This window comes from Orycteropus afer, unplaced genomic scaffold (assembly GCF_000298275.1).
Source record: "Orycteropus afer afer isolate SDZICR_OR568_19922 unplaced genomic scaffold, OryAfe1.0 scaffold00123, whole genome shotgun sequence".
NCBI lineage: Eukaryota > Metazoa > Chordata > Mammalia > Tubulidentata > Orycteropodidae > Orycteropus > Orycteropus afer.
This window is the reverse complement of record NW_006921710.1, coordinates 7,034,182-7,053,373: the sequence shown is the minus strand read 5'-3', so window position 1 is coordinate 7,053,373 and position 19,192 is coordinate 7,034,182. Positions and strand designations below refer to the sequence as shown.

Below are 19,192 nucleotides of genomic sequence, written 5' to 3'. Positions count from 1 at the left end.
GAACTGCTGTATGAAAAGTGAATTTACTCTGTAAATCTTCACCCAAATCCTAATTTAAATATATATATATATATATGTATATATATATAATCTGAAACTGTGTTTGCTTAATAGATATGAAGACTTTTAATTACTTTGGGAGTCATTTCAGCCACTATCTTAATTCTCTTTTTAATCTCTGTGATGGTTCCACAGTTTCCCTTCCGACTTTTTCCTGTTGATGCTTCCCCATCTTATATTTACTAAACTGCCCATGCCAACGCCACCAAAGACCTTGGTACTAACTCAGTTGATGCTTCTCCGTCTTTATCTCATGTGACCTCTTTGCAGCATTGGGCACTGTGGAGGCTTTCTTCTACCTTGGCATCTTTGTCTCCACACTCTCAAATTTTTCCTCCTGCTTCACCTTCTCAGCTTTCTTAAGAAGTTCCTTTTCTTCTGCTTGCCCCTTAATAATGATGATGATCCTCAACATTCTACACACACACACACACACAAAACCACTGTGATCTTTCCTATGCCCATTACCTCAATTTCTGCCTTTAAACTGGTGACTCCAAGATGCATATATTTGATCCAAATCTCTATTCCAGTTGCCCACTGGACATCTTTACTGGGATGGCCCATAGGCATGTGAACCTCGGCATGCCCCAAAATGAACTCACCATCACTCTTTTCTTCCACTCCGAACTTACTCTCAGGGATTGGCACTACCCTTCTTTCAGTTGCTAATTCCAGAAACCAGGCCATCACTCTATATGCCTTTTTCAAATTCCATGCTGTGTATCTGGTCTATTACCAAATCCTGTTGGTTCTATGTACTAGATTTCACAGTCAAATTGCTCTTTATTCACATAGATTTGCACATCTAGTGCCAGATATCTTTTGAGTGCTTCACGTATATAAACTAATTTAAATCTCATATCTTCCTGATGAGGTGTAGATACTATTTTCTATCCATTTTACAGTTAAGGACACTGAGGTTTGAAGAAGTTAATTAACTTGCCAAGTAGTCCCCAACTTATGACAATGTTCCTTTCCAAAAATTTGAACCTAAGTATATTCTGACATAAGTTGAGTATCTCTCTTTCTCTCTTTCCTTTTTTAGTATTGCCTTTTATTTTCAGTATCTTTATAAATCCAATCTTTGTGTTTGGGGATTGGAAACATTGCATATAAATTTATAGATATATTTTAACATCATATGTAGTACATATTACTAACAATAAGGTATGTATTAAAAAAAGAAAAAAAGATGGTTTTAAGTGCAGTTCTTCATAACTCAATATGTCATAAGCCGGGGACTACCTGTAGTAAGTCGTAGAGCTGATTTCCCCATGGTAGCCATAGCAGGTTGTATTTATTCAAGAGTTCTATGATCTTGCCATTGTTTTAGACTGTTCCAATGCCCCTCAAACTTTATTGTGCTAAAAATAATTTGAGCAGTTTGTTTAAAATTGAAGTTCTTATTTAGTGTGTCTGGAGTAGGCTCAACATATGCATTTTTTTTACAAGCTTCCATTATGAACGTGACTTTTAATTCCTTAAATGTTTCTTATTTGGTCTCTTGAGGAGATAGGAACAGGAATAGAATAGCAATGTTTGCTTCTATGTACTCCTTTTTTGTGTGACACTTGTGTTATTTCCTCTTTCTCTAAGCTTCTAGTACTTTGTCTTTCCATTATTTCTCAAAATTTTGTTCAACAAGTTCTTGGTAAAATTACATCCAGCTTATCAGTATCTTCAGCTATTATCAACCTAAGTTTGAGGGCTTTGCTTTCTTTAATGCTGCAAATAGTAACTTTCCCTAATGTACAACTCTGGCAAAGTCATCTTATGCTTTCAAACAAGCAAACAAATACCAACAAAAACGTCTCCAGCAACCTTCTTTTGTTCATGAAATGAAGTAAGTACTCTTTAGCTTGACATTCAAGTCTCTCCCCAGTCTCGCTCTAGCTTTTGGAAGTAGCCCCGTAATCCAGCCAGCAAGTCTTTGCCACCATTATCCAGGCCTCTGGAGCTTCCTTATGCCTTTCCTCTTAGAGTGACCTCTTGCAGTATGCCTCTGCCAAGTCCCTATTTATCCATGAAGCCTTACTGTGGTTTTGTTAGAGTGAAAAAAGGTGCAAATGTAGGTGGGGCTACCTTCAAAGGAAGTACCTGTGCAGTGAAAGTTTTATTTTTACTCTTCATTTAGGTCTAATGTCTCTTAGTCAAAATGAGATAGTAGACGGAAGAATAAAGTGCTTTCCAACCTCCTATAACAATCACAGATTTACTGTTTCAAGAAACAAAGTCAATCACCAGATTCTCAGTCAATCACCACATTCTCAGTTCTTCTCCATTGGCCATATAGTTGAAAATGTCTTCATATTTTGGCCTTAGTGTTGACAATCAGTCTTTCTTAAAATTCATGAATTGCCATCTTTTCTGGTGAATCCTCACAGGTATTTTACTAGGAAATTGAGAAAGACTGTATCAGGGACTTCTAGTCAGATACATTTATAACTAAGAAATCAAGACAAATATATTTTGAGATGGAGAGATAGATGACAGTGCTCATCCTGACTTGCCTCACTTTTCTCAGGAAACTAGGTGGGAAGGTCATCTCGTAGAAGAAAGAGTGTTTCTGGATTGGTGACCTGGGGACTGATAAATCCGAGACAAAATGGGAGATATAATGGGAAGTGACAAAAGATTGGATAACAGAATTGAGGAATAGTGAAGACAATCTAAGGAGACCTGGTGGCTCAGTAGTTAAGCATTTGGCTATTAACTGAAAGGTCGGTAGTTCGAACAGTCATTCCACTGGAGAAAGATGTGGCAGTTTACTTCTGTAAAGATTCCAAAAACAATCCTACTGCTATTGAGTCGATCCCTGTTCATAGCAATCCCCATCGGGTTTCCAAGGCTGTAAATCTTTACAGAAGCAGACTGCATCATCTTTCTCCTACAGAGTGCCTGGTGGGTTTGAATCACTGACCTGTTGGTTAGCAGCCAAATGCCTTAACCACTACATCACCAGAGCTCCTTCTGTAAAGATTATAGCCTAGGAAATCTAATGCCACTCTATTTCATAAAGTCATAGCTTGAACTTCAGATATTTCTCTGGTTATGTTCTCTGTAGTTTGTGCCTTAGTAGGTGAATGATGCTATGTTTATAATGTGCAGTCCTAGGTGTTTTAGAATATAGTTGCTGCTGGGGCATGTGAAAAGCAGTTACTGATGCTGTTTATGTATAAACAAACACCTCATAGTATTTGTTTCCTTGGTTCAAAGACCTTAGGGTTTTGTGGGTTATTGTTGTTAGAGTTCCTGTTCTACCTCTAGTTCATTGTGTAGTAGCTGGGATTTCAAAAGCTTGAGAGCAGCCGTCTGAGATGCAACAATTTATCTCTATCTGTCTGGAGCAGCGGAGAGAAAAGGAGAAACAGTTATCAGGGGAGGAACTAGGCTCCATGTCTGATTACCTCCATTAACAGCTATCTCCTTTGTCATGAGGCCAGAAGAAAGTAGATGGTACTTCGCTACAATTATTGCATGTTTTTGATCAGAGATACTATAGAAGAATCATGATCAAAAGGAAGGAATGACAAAAGTTTTAATTTTCCAGAATCCAGATTTCTGGCTTTCATGGAAGGTGGGGTAACCCACATAGGCCATTACTCTGAGATGTCCTTTTGAACCTTTTGCCTTGAAAAAATGAAAAGCCACTATGATAGTTGGAGCTGTGTGTCATTGTGAGCCATTTTCCTAAGATAAATTTCTCTCTCTCTTTATATATATATAAGCTTTGCTGGTTTTTGTTTCTCTAGAGAATCCAGTCTAACACAGCCACTTTTTAGTCAAACAGTAGTCCAAGTAAACTAGTAAGCCTGTTTTGTTTTGGGCATTGTGCTCTTTGAAGAATTTAGTCAGTTTTGGGAAACACACTCCAAGGGTCAAACTGAGAGCTGAGCTTAGGGTAAATCAGTAATGATTTTCATTGTTGCACAAGGCAATGCTGTATGAAAATCCTTCCTGAACACAGATGTGTTTTTCAATTCTGTTCCCATCCTTTTTTTCCATGGCAATGCCAGTAAGATTTGGTATAAAAATTTTGGAAGTTCCTTTCATCTTCAGAACATTTCTGACACTCTAGTTGAAATATTACCTTGATTTGCAAATCATAACTCCAGTAAACTTCGATCAATTTTAAAATAAATAAAATCAAATCACAGCCTAGAAAACCCTATAGCACAGCTCTTCTTTTTCCTATAGGGTCACTATGAATTGGAATCGACTCAACGGCACACACCAACATTGACAATCTCGCCATAGTCAAGTAGCATGAATTTGTTATAGGGCTGGTCATATGGAAACTTTTATTTGAACATAAAAGAGGAAGAATGAGAGTTTAGGTGGTAGATGGTGATTGGGTGCTGGGATTTGATGTGGTGGCATGAAGAGAAGTCAGCAGTACACAAGATTTGTGTGTTGGTAAGTACAATGCTGGTGTGATTAACCATGGATCCCAAGGTAGAACAGGTACCAAAAAGAGCCAGAGTGAGTTACAAACTGGATACTGTGATGACAAAGCTATGCTAGTATGGGTTAGAGGATGTTTGGGGTCTTAGGAGTAGATGGCAGAGCTGTGGAGTCAAGTAAGATCATTAGATTTGAGAAGGCATAAGGACCTGAACTCAGGATGTCAGTCAGTTAAAGCATCATGATGGATGCTGAATTTGTTGAAGGTGCTGGCCAGGGATGAGGATGATAAGAAAAGTCGGAGCCTAGATTCAAAGACTTGGTGGTTCTCCTTCAGCCAACATTTATCCTCATGGTTGAAGAATCTTCTCACCCACCTGGGTGTTCTTACGTGTGCCATGGTGCTTACCACTCCATTGGCACAGGCAGAATAGGATCAAGGTGAAGAGTGTGAGGAAGAGAGGATCTCCTCTGACCCTTGCACCTGGCTCCCTTTCCTCTCCCTGCAGGCCATGGCAGTGAACTGAGTGTGACCCTGAGACAGGGCCCATAACAGTATTCACAGCTGGAGAATGACTCATTCTACGCATATTTATGTTTTCCCCCACCTTTATTTTTTATGAAAAAGATACTTAAACTTCTTTCTCTCCTGAGCAATATATTCTAAGTCAGTTGTGTGTGCATATGTGTGATCTGCATACACAGAGTCAAACGGATCTGCTTTTCATGAGAAGATTTAAAAAGCTGTTTATGTCGGAAATCCTTTCTAGAAGATCCTATACATCTTCCAGAATAAATTGCATTTTAACAATGAAATCTTCCCCTGCTCCTCTACACAGAGCTGGTTTCTCCAGGTTCTGGCCTCCTCCAGTACCTGTTCTTGCTTCTATCGTCATGGCATTTAACCAGGTTGTGCTGTGTTTTATCTGTTTATATGTGCATGTCTCTTTCTTCCACAAGTTTGTGCTCCTCTAAGGCAGGAACGATGTCACATTTATCTTTATAAGTCCAGCAGTTAGTACAGGGTCTGAAAAATAGTTTCCCAATAGGTTTGCTAGATTGACAGATGTTTAAACAGATCTTCCAGGAGATGTTTAAACAGATCTTCCAGGAGTGTATATGCAGCATTAAAATGGTTTAATCACACTAACAATAATAATAGTCAGTTATTGTTGTTGTTGTTAGGTGCCGTTGAGTCGGCTCTGACTCATAGCGACCCTGTGTACAACAGAATGAAACACTGCCCAATTCTGTGCCATGCTCACAATCCTTGTTATGCCATTGTTGTAACCACTGTGTCAGTCCATTTTGTTGAGGGCCTTCCCCTTTTTCGCTGACCCTCCACTTTATCAAGTAAGATATCCTTCTCTAAGGAATGGTCCCTTCTGACAAAATGACCAAAGTAGATGAGATGAAGTCTGGCCATTCTCACTTCCAAGGAGTATTCTGGCTATACTTTTTCTAAGACAGATTTGTTCGTTCTTCTGGCATTCCATGGTATTTTCAATATTCTCTGCCAACACCACAATTCAAGAGGAGCTCTGGTGGTGGTGGTGTATGTAGTTAAGGCATTTGGCTGCTAACCAAAAGGCCAGTGGTTGAATCCACCAGCTGTTCTGTCAAAGAAAGATGGGGCATTCTGATTCCTTAAAGATTTACGGCTTTATATGAAAAATGGATTTTCTCTATAAACTTTCACCCAAATCATGATAAATTAAAAAAAAAAAAGATTTACAGCTTTGGAAACCCAGTGGGGGTCACTATGAGTCAGAGTCAATTCAGTGGCAGTAAGTTTGGTTTGGTTTTGGCTTACCACAATTCAAAGGCATCACCTCTTTGGTCTTTGTTATTCACTGTCCAGTTTTCACGTGCATATGAGGCAACTGAAAATACCATGGCTTAGGTTGTTGTTGTTGTTGTTATGTGCCATCGAGTCAGCCCTGACTCATAGTAACCCCTCCTTGGGTTTCCGAGGCAGTATCACTAGGGAAGTAGGATTGCCCAACCTTCCTTCCGAGGAGTGGCTAGTGGGTTTGAACTGCCAGCCGTCTGGACATAGGACCAAATTAGAACTGTAAGACAAAATAAAATAAAAATCTGGTCCTCTTTTCTTAGCATTACTGATGTTAAATATATGTTAACACCCCTTCTACAACAAAGTGAACCCCAAAGAATCCTATTACTTGTTCTCTAGGGGGCAGTGCTGGTTCAGTGGTAGAATTCTCACATTCCTCGAGGTAGACCCAGGTTTACCTCAAGCACAGCTGTCAAGTTGGGGTAGGGGGGACTTATGCTAACAACTTTTCATAGTTTTTAAAATGGTTATTGGATTATTCTAGTTTGTGTCTCTTTTTAAAGTAATTTTAATTGGATATAATTTCCTGGAAGTTTTTAATGATATCTGTGTAGATATATATAGTATTATCTTTTGCTTTAAAAAATACCTTATTAGTGGTTCTGTCTTCTTTCTTGTTACTATGTGTGTGTGCTTTTTAAAACCAGACTTGATGAAGACCCTTGCGTGTGTTTATCAATTCCACTGTATTTTTAATTCTGTAATTTCTGCTCTGATCTTTATTGATTCCTTCCTTCTGGTTTCCTTCTTTCTTTCTTCCTCTGTCTCTCTTCCTTTCCTTTTTACAATCTTCTAGAGGTTAATGTTTAGTTTAAAAATGAAATTATTAAGAATATGAATTTTCCTGTAAATGTATCATCAATCACACTACATATTTTGCTATTATTCCTCTCGTTGTTGATACCTGAATATTATCCATTTTAGCTTTTTTATTTGATCCAAGGTTTTTTTCAAATATGTGTTTTTTAATTTCTAAAATTTTTAAAAATCATTTTGACACTAATTTTTCCTTTGGTTACATTATGCTGAAAGGTGGTCTGTGTGGTTTCTTTTTATAGAATTTATTCATGCTTTCTGTCCATTACTAGATCAGTTTTAAAAAGTTTAATGGATATTTGTCAAATGTGTGTATTCTCTGCTTAGTACTTTAATAAATTCAGTATGTCTTTATTAAATCATGCTTATCAGTTTCATTGTCTGCAGAGTTAGGTGATTCCCCTATGAATCCTTACTTGTTTTGTCTTGATCTGTCAGAGAGAGACATGCTAATTTCCCATTTAATTGTAATTTTATAAACTCCTCCTTCTATTTATAATAGATTTTGGTTTATAATTTTATGGTATTATTCATTACATGAATATTTATAATAACTATATTTTGGAGGTGGAGTGTAGATCCGATCAGATTCAAAACATCTTCATGACCTATGAAGTTCAGGATAGGTAGAGCTATATTTTCAAAAGTTAGAGCACAGATGAGAATGTCCCTTTTTTGGACCCCAACCCCAGAAGAATAACTAAGGACCAGATCTGCTCCTGTGTGAGAGGAGACTTGACCAACTCCTTTCACTGATGGCTTTGCTATGGTAAGATATCGGACTGCATTGCTGTCTACTTTGTTTCCAAACCTTTCTGGCTAGTCTACCTTAAATAAAGGGGTGCTTCTTTAGTTTTGGGGCTCTGGTGGTGCTGTGGTTAAGGCATTGGGCTGCTGACCAAAAGGTCAGTGATTCAAACCCACCAGCCTCTGCACAGGAGGAAGATGAGGCAATCTGCTTCGGTAAAGATTTACAGCCTTGGAAACCCTATGGGGGTTGTTATGAGTCAGAATCATCTTGATAGCAGTGGGTTTTGTTTTGTTTAGTTTGGTTGGTTGGCTCTTTAGTTTTAGTCTAGCTCACTAGCAGGGAATCCTGCAGAGATGAGTAGTTGATCTAGGGAATGATTTGGTTTTTCTTGGGCTCTTTGCCCAAAGATCATCTTAATAACATCTTGATCCAGTATTCCTTAATACTATCTCCCTGATATGTTCTCTCTGTTTTTTTTTTCTTCTTAAGTTGTATCTTTCTCTGATTTATCAATGTTAGTTATAATACAAACATATCTTTTATTCTATTTAAGTTTATTTCTCTTGCTTTTAGGTGCCTTCGAGTCATCTCCAACTCATAGCAACCCTATGGACAACTGAATAAAACATTGCCCAGTCCTGTGCCAGCCCCATGATCTTTGCTATACCTGAGCCCATCATTGTAGCCACTGTATCAGTCCTTCTTGTTGAGGGCTGTGGTGGTTAAATTTGTAGGTCATCTTGGCTGGGCCTAGTTAAGTGGCTGGGCAGCTGGTGGTAGTTATTCCCCATGATGAGACCTACCACAAGCAGCTGAGTAGCTGCTTCAGGGATGTGGTCTGCTTCCCATAGATAAGGAACAGCCTTGGAAATGGTTTCTAGCTTATAGCACGCTTGAACCCTGCATAAAGCCGTGTCGGTCAGCATCCTGCCGTGCTCTGCCAACCTTGGGACTTTCAATGGACTTGAATTAATGGCTTGCCATGTGGTTTGGTAACATCAGGACTGTGCCATTTTATTTGTTGACCTTGGGCTTGTTAGCCTCAGCAGCCAGTAGCTGCCTTAGTGAAGAGATGGCTCTAGCTTCAGTGGACCAGGAGCAAGAGGCAGAGCTGAAGCCCAAGGTTCAGGGGCTTTCACCCAGCCCCTAGAGCCTGGTGCTTTGAGGTTGGACTTAAAGCCTCCAAATTGTAAGAATACACTCCTGTTTCACAAGGCTTCCCCATTTGTGGTATGTTCTTGTCAGAGCAGCACTAGGTATCCAGAACAAGGGCCTTCCCCTTTTTCGTTGACCCTCCACTTTACTGAGCATGACATCCTTCTCCAGGGAGTGGTCCCTTCTGACAACATGACCAAAGTAGGTGAGACGAAGTGTGGCCGTTCTCATTTCTAAGGAGCATTCCAGCTGCACTTTTCCAGGACAGATTTGTTAGTTCTTTTAGCAGTCCATGGTACTTTCAGCATTCTTCGCCACCACCTTTTATTTTTTTAAACCTTATACAAATATTGTAATCAGATAAGCTAATGTTCTTCTTGTTATTAGTTGCCATCAAGTAAATTCTGAGTCATGGTGCCCCTGTGTGTGCAGAGTAGACCTGCTCCACAGGGTTTTAAAGATGATGACCTTTTGCAAGCAAATCAGCAGAACTGTCTTCTGAGGAGCCTCTAGGTGGGTTTGAACTGCCAAACTTTCATCTCGTAATTGAGCGTTTAATCATTTGCATCACCCAAGGATTCCTGTTCTCATTTTTCCCTATCTTAAACTTGTATTCTGATTTACTCTTTGGGGCCATTTCTTTCCCAGTGTCTAGTTTTTGGTTCACTGGGCTCACTTCATTTCAAATTTCAAGAATCACATTTTTCACTTGAAAGTACTTTTTCCTGATCATAGATTGTTCCATTTCATAGATCCAATATCCTCTAAAATTATTAGAATAATTAGATATTTTCTAAAAATTAGGCTGTTTTTCAGTACATTGAATATTTATTCTGATATCTCAGGTAACTTTTTAAACTATAGACTTGTCATAGGTTCAGTGATTTTTTTTCTTCTCTTTTTTGGGTTAGAAACTCAAGATACAGTAGCTTAAAAACAGCAGGTTTCTCTCCCACCTTCAGCCAGTGTTTTAAGTCCGTAGGTGGCTCTGCCCCACACAGTCTTCCAGGGATCCAGGCTCACGATAAACCCACTTCAATATGAGCTTCCAGGGCCTCTCTGGTCATTTAGGTTCTAGCCAGTGGAGAGAGAAAAGCATGTAGGAGAGGCACCTTCCTTCTCTTCAAGTCCCTCATTCGTACGTGCCACCGTGACTTTGGCTTACATTCACCTGGGGAGAATTAAGTCAAATGGCCATCTCAGTGGGAATATGGTCTAGCCATGTGTCCAGCTACAATTCTGTTACTGTGGACGATGGCAAGAAAGGATTTTGGTGGCATTCTGAACCCCGTTCTACATAAGATGGGTTCAGGGATAGGGCTTCTGGGTTGTGCAGTTTTAGACATTGCAATGGGTTCTGGTAGAGACTGTATCATCCCTGAGTCATTTCTTCTTCCAACAAAGAGAGTAGTTTAGATTTTTCTATAGTTTTCATTGGTCAGATTAGAGGTTTGTGAGGAATAATAGAAAACTACTGATAGAGACAGCTACCTGGCAATCAACTTCACTGCTGTGTTAAAAGAATTTTTCTCTGCAGTGTTAGTTTTTTCATCCCTTCATTCTCAGCAGTTCACTAGGGCACTGTCTTCATTTATATCAGCTTGTGTATCAGTCCTTATCAGGAACCAGCTACACAGCACCCCTGCTTTATTTAGTAAGCTGCCCAAGGCAGATGTGAAGCTGAGAGTGGGCAGAGGGAGCACTGAGGTCGCTGATCTGCGTGCCAGTGCTTGCCCAGTGTGATGTGAATGGTAGGATCTTCTTCCCATCTATTGCCCCACCAACCACTCTCACATCAGACCATGCCAGTGTGAGCTTAAGGTGTCCATCTGAACCTGCCAGATGTGATTCCGTTGCTACGCAGGCTGCCTTTCCTGTGCATGTGGTGATTCAGATTATTTGGCCTGTCTTTCACTTAGATCTTTCCTTCATAATTGGCCTGGTAGAATTTCCTTGTAATTTCTTGCATGAACCTACGCTGGTTTCCAGGGTTGACATGGATCTTACCTGCATTTTTGTAGGCCTTTGGTCATTTCGGTGGGAATTAGGCATTCATCCATTTACATATTTTTTGTTTAATAAATATATAGTGACTGTGTACTATGTCAAGCAGTGTGCTTACCTCGGGGGTACTGTGGTGAAAAGAAACATAGTCCATGTCTTCGAAAGCTTATTATTGAGGAGTAGAGGAAACGCATGAGGGAGACAGATATTAATCAGATAATCATACAAAAAAAAGCATAAATCACAACTCTGTTGAATGTTCTAAGAACTAATAACAGGGTGGTTTTTCCAGGCAATGAGGTTAGAGAAGGTGTCCTTGAGCGATGGGGACTACAGTAAAACTAAAGGATGAGTCAAGGCTCATTAGGGGAAGGTGGGAATGAAGGACATTCCATGCAAGGAGCACTATGTGTGGAAGCCCTCTGGAAGGAAAGAATGGGTACTGGGACAGAGGTGGAACTGGGCACATAATCACATTTATAGTTGACCATGATCATTGGGCTTCAGTGTAAGGAGTGGGTTGGAGAGGAGCAGTAGTGGCTGAGTAGATAGACCAGTTAGGAGGCAGTTACAGTCCTCCAGGTGAGAGGTGATGATGGCTTGAATTAAGTTGGTGATGGGAGAAATGATAAAGGTGACAGAGTTAAGCATGCTAGCCTGAGGTTTGAGTTCAGCTTCCTTATGGGCTTCAAGATCATAAGTTCAGAAGCAGCTAAATTCTTTCTAACCATCAAATCATTAAAGGTGTTTTCCTTCTTTCTGTCTTAAAGCTTTTAAGCATGACAACCAATAACCTTCTTGTTCTAATCTCAACAAAGGAAAGGGGCATTACTGCCCATGTTTTTCAGTGTCTGATATATATATATATATTGATATATATTGATATATATATTGATATATATATATATATATATATTTCCCAAAGAGGAAATGGGAAGAGTGCTGTTATATTGAGGAGAAACAAACGTATAATAGGAAACTGATTTGCTCTGTAAAATTTCACCTAAACCACAATAAAATATTAAAGAAAAAAAAATACATTTAAAGGACAGAAGAGTACATGACACATAGATGCACTCAATAAATATTGAACACTTGTTTTTATATTCACCATGGAAAAAATTATCAACATTTTTCTAATAATTTTCCTTGGGAACTTAAGTGTTTTTTCTTGAAATTTTTCAGTTTCTTTTCATACCTTCATATCTCTAAAATATGAGTGAAAATATGAGGTGAATTTTTTTCTTAAGAAATTGAGTGTCTGTTTTACTGAGCGAGTCTTGTGTCACAGTGATGAGAAACGCCCCTGTGAGCGAGCATGTCCTGATGAGTCTGGGATTTGGAAACTGTCGTGAATCTTCGCTGCAAAGTATGGGAAGATTGAAAAGGTTAAAAAAAGATACGTCATCTTTACAGGATGCAGCTGAGAAATCTAGAAAGAAAAAATAAGTTAACTCCTGAGTTAGTAAATTTAGGACTGATGTACCAAGCCCTCAATCTCCTTTTCACTCATCCCTTTCTAGTGCTGAATCCCTTAAAGACAGTCTGTTTGCAAGCTTTACATTGCCAGAGCTAAAATACAGTCTGCTTGCCCTAGAAAGGACTAATTGGCTTTTTGGAAACTGTTTAAAACTGGCTGAACCACAGTGCTTCCTCTGATTTTAGTAGAACCTTGAGTTCATGCCAGCCATTAATTGTTCTTTAGACTTTCCTGTGAAGACAGGCTGAACTCTAGACTTGGGTTTCTGTCTTGCCAAGACTGTCTTGAGCTACTGCTTGTCCACATGTGATATGTAATAAGATTGTTGTTATTTAATGTGTTTTTGGTATTAGAATATGTTCAGATTTAAATTTGATCCTCTTCTCCACTCCTTACTTATGAGCTCCTGAAGACTGTGGGGATAGAGTACATGAGGACTTGACTGATAGAGTTTAAACAAGACTGTCAGCTTCAAGGCTGGACCCTCTAACTCATTTTGTTGGATTTGGCTTACTTATGGGTAAAGACTTACAGATAGAGAGGCTTTGGTACTGCAATGGTTAAAGCATTTGGCTGCTAACTAAAAGGTCAGAGGTTGGAATCTACCAGCCTCTCCACAGAAGAAAGATGAGGCAGTCTGCTTCCATAAAGATTTACAGCCTTGGAAACCCTATGGGCAGTTCTACTCTGTCTTATAATGTCACTATGAGTCAGAGTTGAGTCAATGACAGTAGGTTTGGGTACATACAGACAGAAGGGCATTACAAATGATGACCCAACTACCTAATTGAGTGCTCTTTTTCCCCCTAGCTTATTTCCAGTGATGCTGATGGAGCCATCCAAAGGGCTGGAAGATTCAGAGTGGAAAATGGCTCTTCAGATGAGGTAAGGAGGCCTCCTCAGTTTTTGTGTTGTTGCCGAGCACCTGACTGTACCACGTGTGATGTAGTAGTGAATAGTTTGTGGTGCTGAGTACCACGGAAAGCTTCCCTAAGAGGAGCTGGAGAAGGAGTAAATAGAGCTTCAAGCTTTGCTTGAAACAGACATGAAGGGAAAATGCCATTATTCTCTGTATGGATGATGACCATGTACCCTTTAAAATATCTGTAATGAAACCAAGTAGGTCCCATTGTGCCAGCAATGGGATCAAAGAAGAATTCACAGCCATGCTGCTCTTTGTGAATGGCCCCTGGAATCTCAGCTATTCCCTTCTACCAGGCTGGTCAGTTTGGAATGCCATAGATTATATGAGCATGATCAGAGACCAGGAGAGAGATGCAGAAAATTATGTGAATGAAAAATGTCTTCTTTACTCTGAGAAGATACTCTGAAAGGAGGCCATTCCTATCCATCACTCCTTGACCCAACCCTTGTTTCTGGGATCTCTGATCTCTTGCTAAAGGCCATAGGAACTCTCCTTGATTTTCTTTGTTATTTTAAACTGCCACTTCCTACTGTGTCCCTTGAGGTCTGCCACCAGAACTACAGAGTGGTATGGAAGTAACCCAATTTTTTTCTTCACTGCCTCTTTGAGAGGTAGCTCATCACAGTGCTTCAACACCCCCAGATTTCATGTTGGATAAGCCAAGCTCAAGTTCCTAGTTATGTGTCCCAGAGCAAATAACCCAGCCTTTCTAAGCCTCAGTTTCTTCATCTGCAAAGTGAAAGCTGTCTCAGGATAATTGTAAGGATTCAGTGAACTAAACTTATAAAGTTATTAGCACTATGCCTAGCATATAAACCAAACTCACTGCTGTGTAGCCAGATCCAACTCATAGCGACCCCTCCTTGGGTTTCTGAGGCTGTATCACTACAGAAGTAGATTGATTACCCAACCTTCCTTCCGAGGAGTGGCTTCTGGTTAGCAGTCAAATGCCTTAGGCACTATGTGACCAGAGCTCCTTACCATATAGTAAGTATTTAATAATTCATGACTACCAGGAGGCTGGCGATTCAAACCCACCAGCCACTCCTCAGAAGGAAGATTGGGCAATCTACTTCTGTAGTGATACCACCTTGGAAACCCAAGGAGGGGTCACTATGAATTTTTTTTGGTTTTTTTGTAATACTAATAATGGTTGGTGGTGTTATTACCATAATTACTGCAGTATTGCCAGCTTTGCTATTCTAACCACCTTTATAAGCAAATTCTCAACAAAGGTTTACAGTTTTAACTTGCAAGGCACAGCATTTGAAAAGTAGTTCCTCATTTTTACCTTTGGCCTTAACTGAGCATTCACCCAGATATGATACCCTCACCATTGCTGTGTGGCAAATGGAGGCAGTGCCTTCGTGGGTTGGTTCCCTGCATAGGTACCCACATGCTTCTTGCTCAGGATGATGTCAGCTGACCCACATAGAAGAAAGAACTCCCAGTGAAATTTGCTTCTGGAAATTTCCCAAAAGTGGGAAAAAAGTCCTCCCCAAAGTGGCCTGGCTCCTAATGTGAAACAGTCTTATCACCACTGACTTGGGCATCCAAGGGTATCCCAGGAGCTAAACTGGGAGTAGAAGCACTGAGTGATCATCTTTCAGTTCTTGGGAAACTACCAGCCACCATACTGAGTTTCTACCTGGTACCTAAGTACTAGAGACTCCAGAGAATGCTATGCCTCTTTCTGCTCCCACAATTTTGCACAACTTCAGTGAAGTCCTAAATGAATAAACTGCATTGGACTGTCCCTTCCCCCTATAAGCCCAGTTCTAGTCCCTGCCAGGTCCAGTGTCTGGAGGAAATCCATACCTCCCAGGAAAGACATAAATGGAGCCTTCATGTGATCTTCAGATCATCACTACAAGCCTTGGTCATCACTGATCACCCGGCTATGTCACCTGGCCCTGCCATGCACCAGAGCCAGGTTCTAGGGCCTAGTCAGGGATTGGAAATCACTTGTGGAGTATGTCAATTAGTAGTGGCTCTAGAGTCAGATGGTCTGGGTTCAAATGATGGCTCCACAACTCATTAGCAGCAATGTGGCCTTGGGCAGTCAATTGAACATCTTTGGAACCATTTGGTATAGTTATTGATTTCTCAACTAATTACAATCTGTTGTATTGAAAACACAGTTCTGTCTCAGATTGCTTCTCTGGGACATATGATGATATCAAAGGCTAGCATTCTGTTTTAGATTTTGTTTCCACCAAAGCTGCTGAGCATGAATGCTCAGTTGGAACACCTTGACTGTTTTATGTTGATGGTCTTCAGTTAACAGCTTTTGGCCAGTGTTAATACACAGCCTTAAAAACTTTAGAAGAACCCAAGACCCAGAGGTGAAATTATGACTGGCTCTGAGTTAGTTAAAGCAATTAGTGCATTAGAAGACTCACTATAGATGCCTAAAAATGTTCAAACTCACAAACTATATGAAACTGTAAAATAATCTCATTATTGGTTTGTTAGTTGTTGTTGTTAGGTGCCATCAGGTCAGTTCCAACTCATAGCAATCCTGTGTAAAACAGAATGAGACGCTTCTTGGCCCTGCTCAGCCACTGTGCAGCCACTGTGTCAGCCCATCTCAGTGATGGTCTTCGTCTTTTTCACTGACCTTCTACTTAACAAGCATGATGTCCTTCCTGATAACATGGCCAAAGCACGTGACACAGAATCTCATCATCCTCATTTCTAAGGAGCATTCTGGCTGTACTTCTTCCAAGACAGATGTGTTCATTCTTCTGGCAGTCCTTGGTATATTATTGGCTTGCTTATTCTTTTATTACTGACTTGTAAGAGTTCTTTATATATTTTGGATACTAGACCCATATCAGATATATGACTTGTACAAATTTTCTCCCATTCTGTGGGTTGTCTTTTTACCATGTTAGTGATGTCCTTTGAAACACAGAATTTTAATTTTGGTGATGCCCAGCTTATTTATTTTTCTTTTCTTGCTTGAACTTTCGATGTCATATCTAAGAAAATACTGCCGAATCCAAAGTTGCTTGGTCATTTTATAGTTTACTATTCACTTAAGATAATGTCAAATTTGTATTTTATTTTTTCAAAGCATAGAATGGGAGCTCTGGTAGCATAGTGGCTAAGACACTTGCCTGCTAACCAGACGGCTGGCGGTTCAAACCCACCAGCCACTCCTCGGAAGGAAGGTTGGGCAATCCTACTTCCGTAGTGATACTGCCTCGGAAACCCAAGGAGGGGTCGCTATGAGTCGGATTTGACTCGACGGCACATAACAACAACAACAACAAGTATTTTTTCATCTGTGACTGATAATGCTAATATGTCATTTCTTTGTGGATCTGTACTCTGGTTTGGTTTGTCTACTACTGTAAGCTTGTGGTATACTGTGTTTCTTTTTGTGCTTGGTTGAGTAATTATATGCTGTTTGTTGTCCTTGAAGAAGAATTTTTAGGAACAATATGAGTATAGGATGAGTTGCCTTTCTTCAGAGACTACTTGCATTTGCTTTTGTCAGACACCTTAAAACTAAATTCCCAGCTTGAGGCTTTCTAAACCATCCAGGTGATGAAAGCTGGAGCTGCAAACGTATGTGAAGCCTTACTTGTCACAACAGCTCAGAGACACTCCTCCACTGAGCACTTTCAGCATTTGGCAGCCTTCCTTGCAGTCCTTGGTGGTGGAGGGAGAGGTTGAGGTGGTTATTCTGTGTCATTCTTACCCTGAGTGTGTAGCCCCTTGGGATTCCAGCTTAATATGGAGTCCATTTCTTATTAGACTTAATGTACTTCAGTGGGTACTGGGATTTGATTATTTTCCCTCTTGCTTGGCCCCCCCTAAAAAAAAAAAAAAAACTCACTGCCATCAAGTCAATTCCAACTCATAGTGACCCCCATTGGGTTTCTGAGGTGGTAAATCTTTACGGAAGTAGATAGCCCCATCTTCCTTCCATGGAAGAGCTTGCCATGAGAGTTTCTAAATGCTTACTCTCAATTCCTGTGTACCTCATCAGGGACTGGAAACAGTTTGTTTATTGGCACTTGTCCATGACCATACCTTCAGTAGCACAGCCTTAAAGTTCATCTAGGCCAGTCTGCTACCCAATGCATGAATCCCCACAATAACTTTGCTAACAGTCAGCCAGTCAGTCCCTACTTGAATATTCCTCCAGGAATGGGAAACTTGCTACCTCTAAAGGCAGTTAATTCCATTTTTCAGCATCCCTAATTGTTAGAAAGTTCTTTTTATTGAATGAAATATATCTGTCCATATTTCCACTCAGTTTCTGTTTATGTACTCAGAAACACCATAGTGTGATCTGAGCTCTCTTCAATCTGATAACCCTTCAAACATGTGAAAATATCTGCTGTTTGTTTCTCCTAAGATATAGAATCAATTCCATTCATCATTACCCTTTTTTCTGTTCCTTGGACACATGTGAGGTTGTTAATAAACCTTTTAAACTGAAGTGCCCTGAACCAAACACAATGTTTAGGTGCCTCCAGACAGCCGTAGAGTGGAGCAGGCTTGTCCACTTCCTTGCTGTGGACACTCTTATCTCTGTGTATGAAGCCTGATGACTCATAATGAGCCTACATTATACAACAATATACCTCTACCAGTCTTTGTCATATGTGCTACTGTTTGGCTATGAGGTGGCATCCTGGTGTGGTGGAGACAGTTTTGGAGTCAACAAACCTAGGTTCAAATCTCAGCTCTGCCGCTTACTAGTCTTTGACTCAACAATGATCAACCTCAATTTGTAGCAGCTGGACTTCCCCACCAAGTATCTGTGCAATCTGTATTTTGTACCTAAGTGTAAGACTTTGCATTGTCCACACTGAATTTAATCTCATTAGTGTGCCCCATAGGAGCCTGGTGGCACAGTGTTTAAAGCACTTGGCTGCTAACCAAAAGGTTGGTGGTTCAAACCTACCAGCCGCTCTGCAGGACAAAGATGTGGCAGTCTGCTTCTATAAAGATTACAGCCTTTGAAACCCTATAGGGCAGTTCTACTCTGTCTTACGTAGTTGCTATGAGTTGCAACTCTTGCAGTCGGTTTCAGTTAGCGTGCTCTATAATTACTAATTGTGAAGAGTTTTTTTGACATCCTGATTCTGTCACCTTTCTTATTAGCTAACCAGCTGAGAAGCTTTATATCATCTTCAGATGTACTTACTTATCCTGCCATCTGTGTGCTCATTCAAATTATTAATTAAAATGAATGTGACCCCAGGGTGGATCACTGGAGACCTCCCTTACAGCTCAGTTGTATGTACCAATTAGTATACAGTAAAGCAGAGGGGGCAGTCTTTCAGCTTTTTACAAATCTATCTTCCATATCATGAGGAAGATTCTCTTATATATTGTCGGATGATATGTGAATTGCTACAATCTTTTGGGAGGGCAATTAGCAATAACCCTCTAAATTAAAAATGTATATACCATTTGGCTAGCAGTTCTAGTGCTAGGATGTATATTTAACATTATTTAAAATAGCAAAAACTGGAAGCAACTTCAATTTCACCAGTAGAGGAATGGTTCTATAAATTATGGTACATATATAAATAATGAAACACTTTAGTAGTTAGTAAGTTATAATAAAATTATAAGACGGACATGTTCTACCATAGAAAAATATTTAAGATATAGTGTTAGACGCCCTGGAGAGAACAATCATGGGAGAAGGAAGGGCTGCTTATGCACAGGGAGATAGCTCAGGGTGCAGAAGAGTATGAAGGGATGGACACT

At 40.0% G+C, this 19,192-nt stretch overlaps 1 protein-coding gene across 1 annotated transcript in view; it reads left to right on the top strand.

Annotated features, from left to right (window-relative positions):
* GARNL3 (GTPase activating Rap/RanGAP domain like 3) overlaps positions 1-19,192 on the top strand; it is a 165,882-nt gene that overhangs the window by 18,971 nt on the left and 127,719 nt on the right. Inside the window, exon 2 of the mRNA XM_007944319.2 lies at positions 13,339-13,413. Coding sequence (XP_007942510.1) covers positions 13,339-13,413 — 75 coding nt within the window. The remainder of the gene's footprint in view (positions 1-13,338; positions 13,414-19,192) is intronic.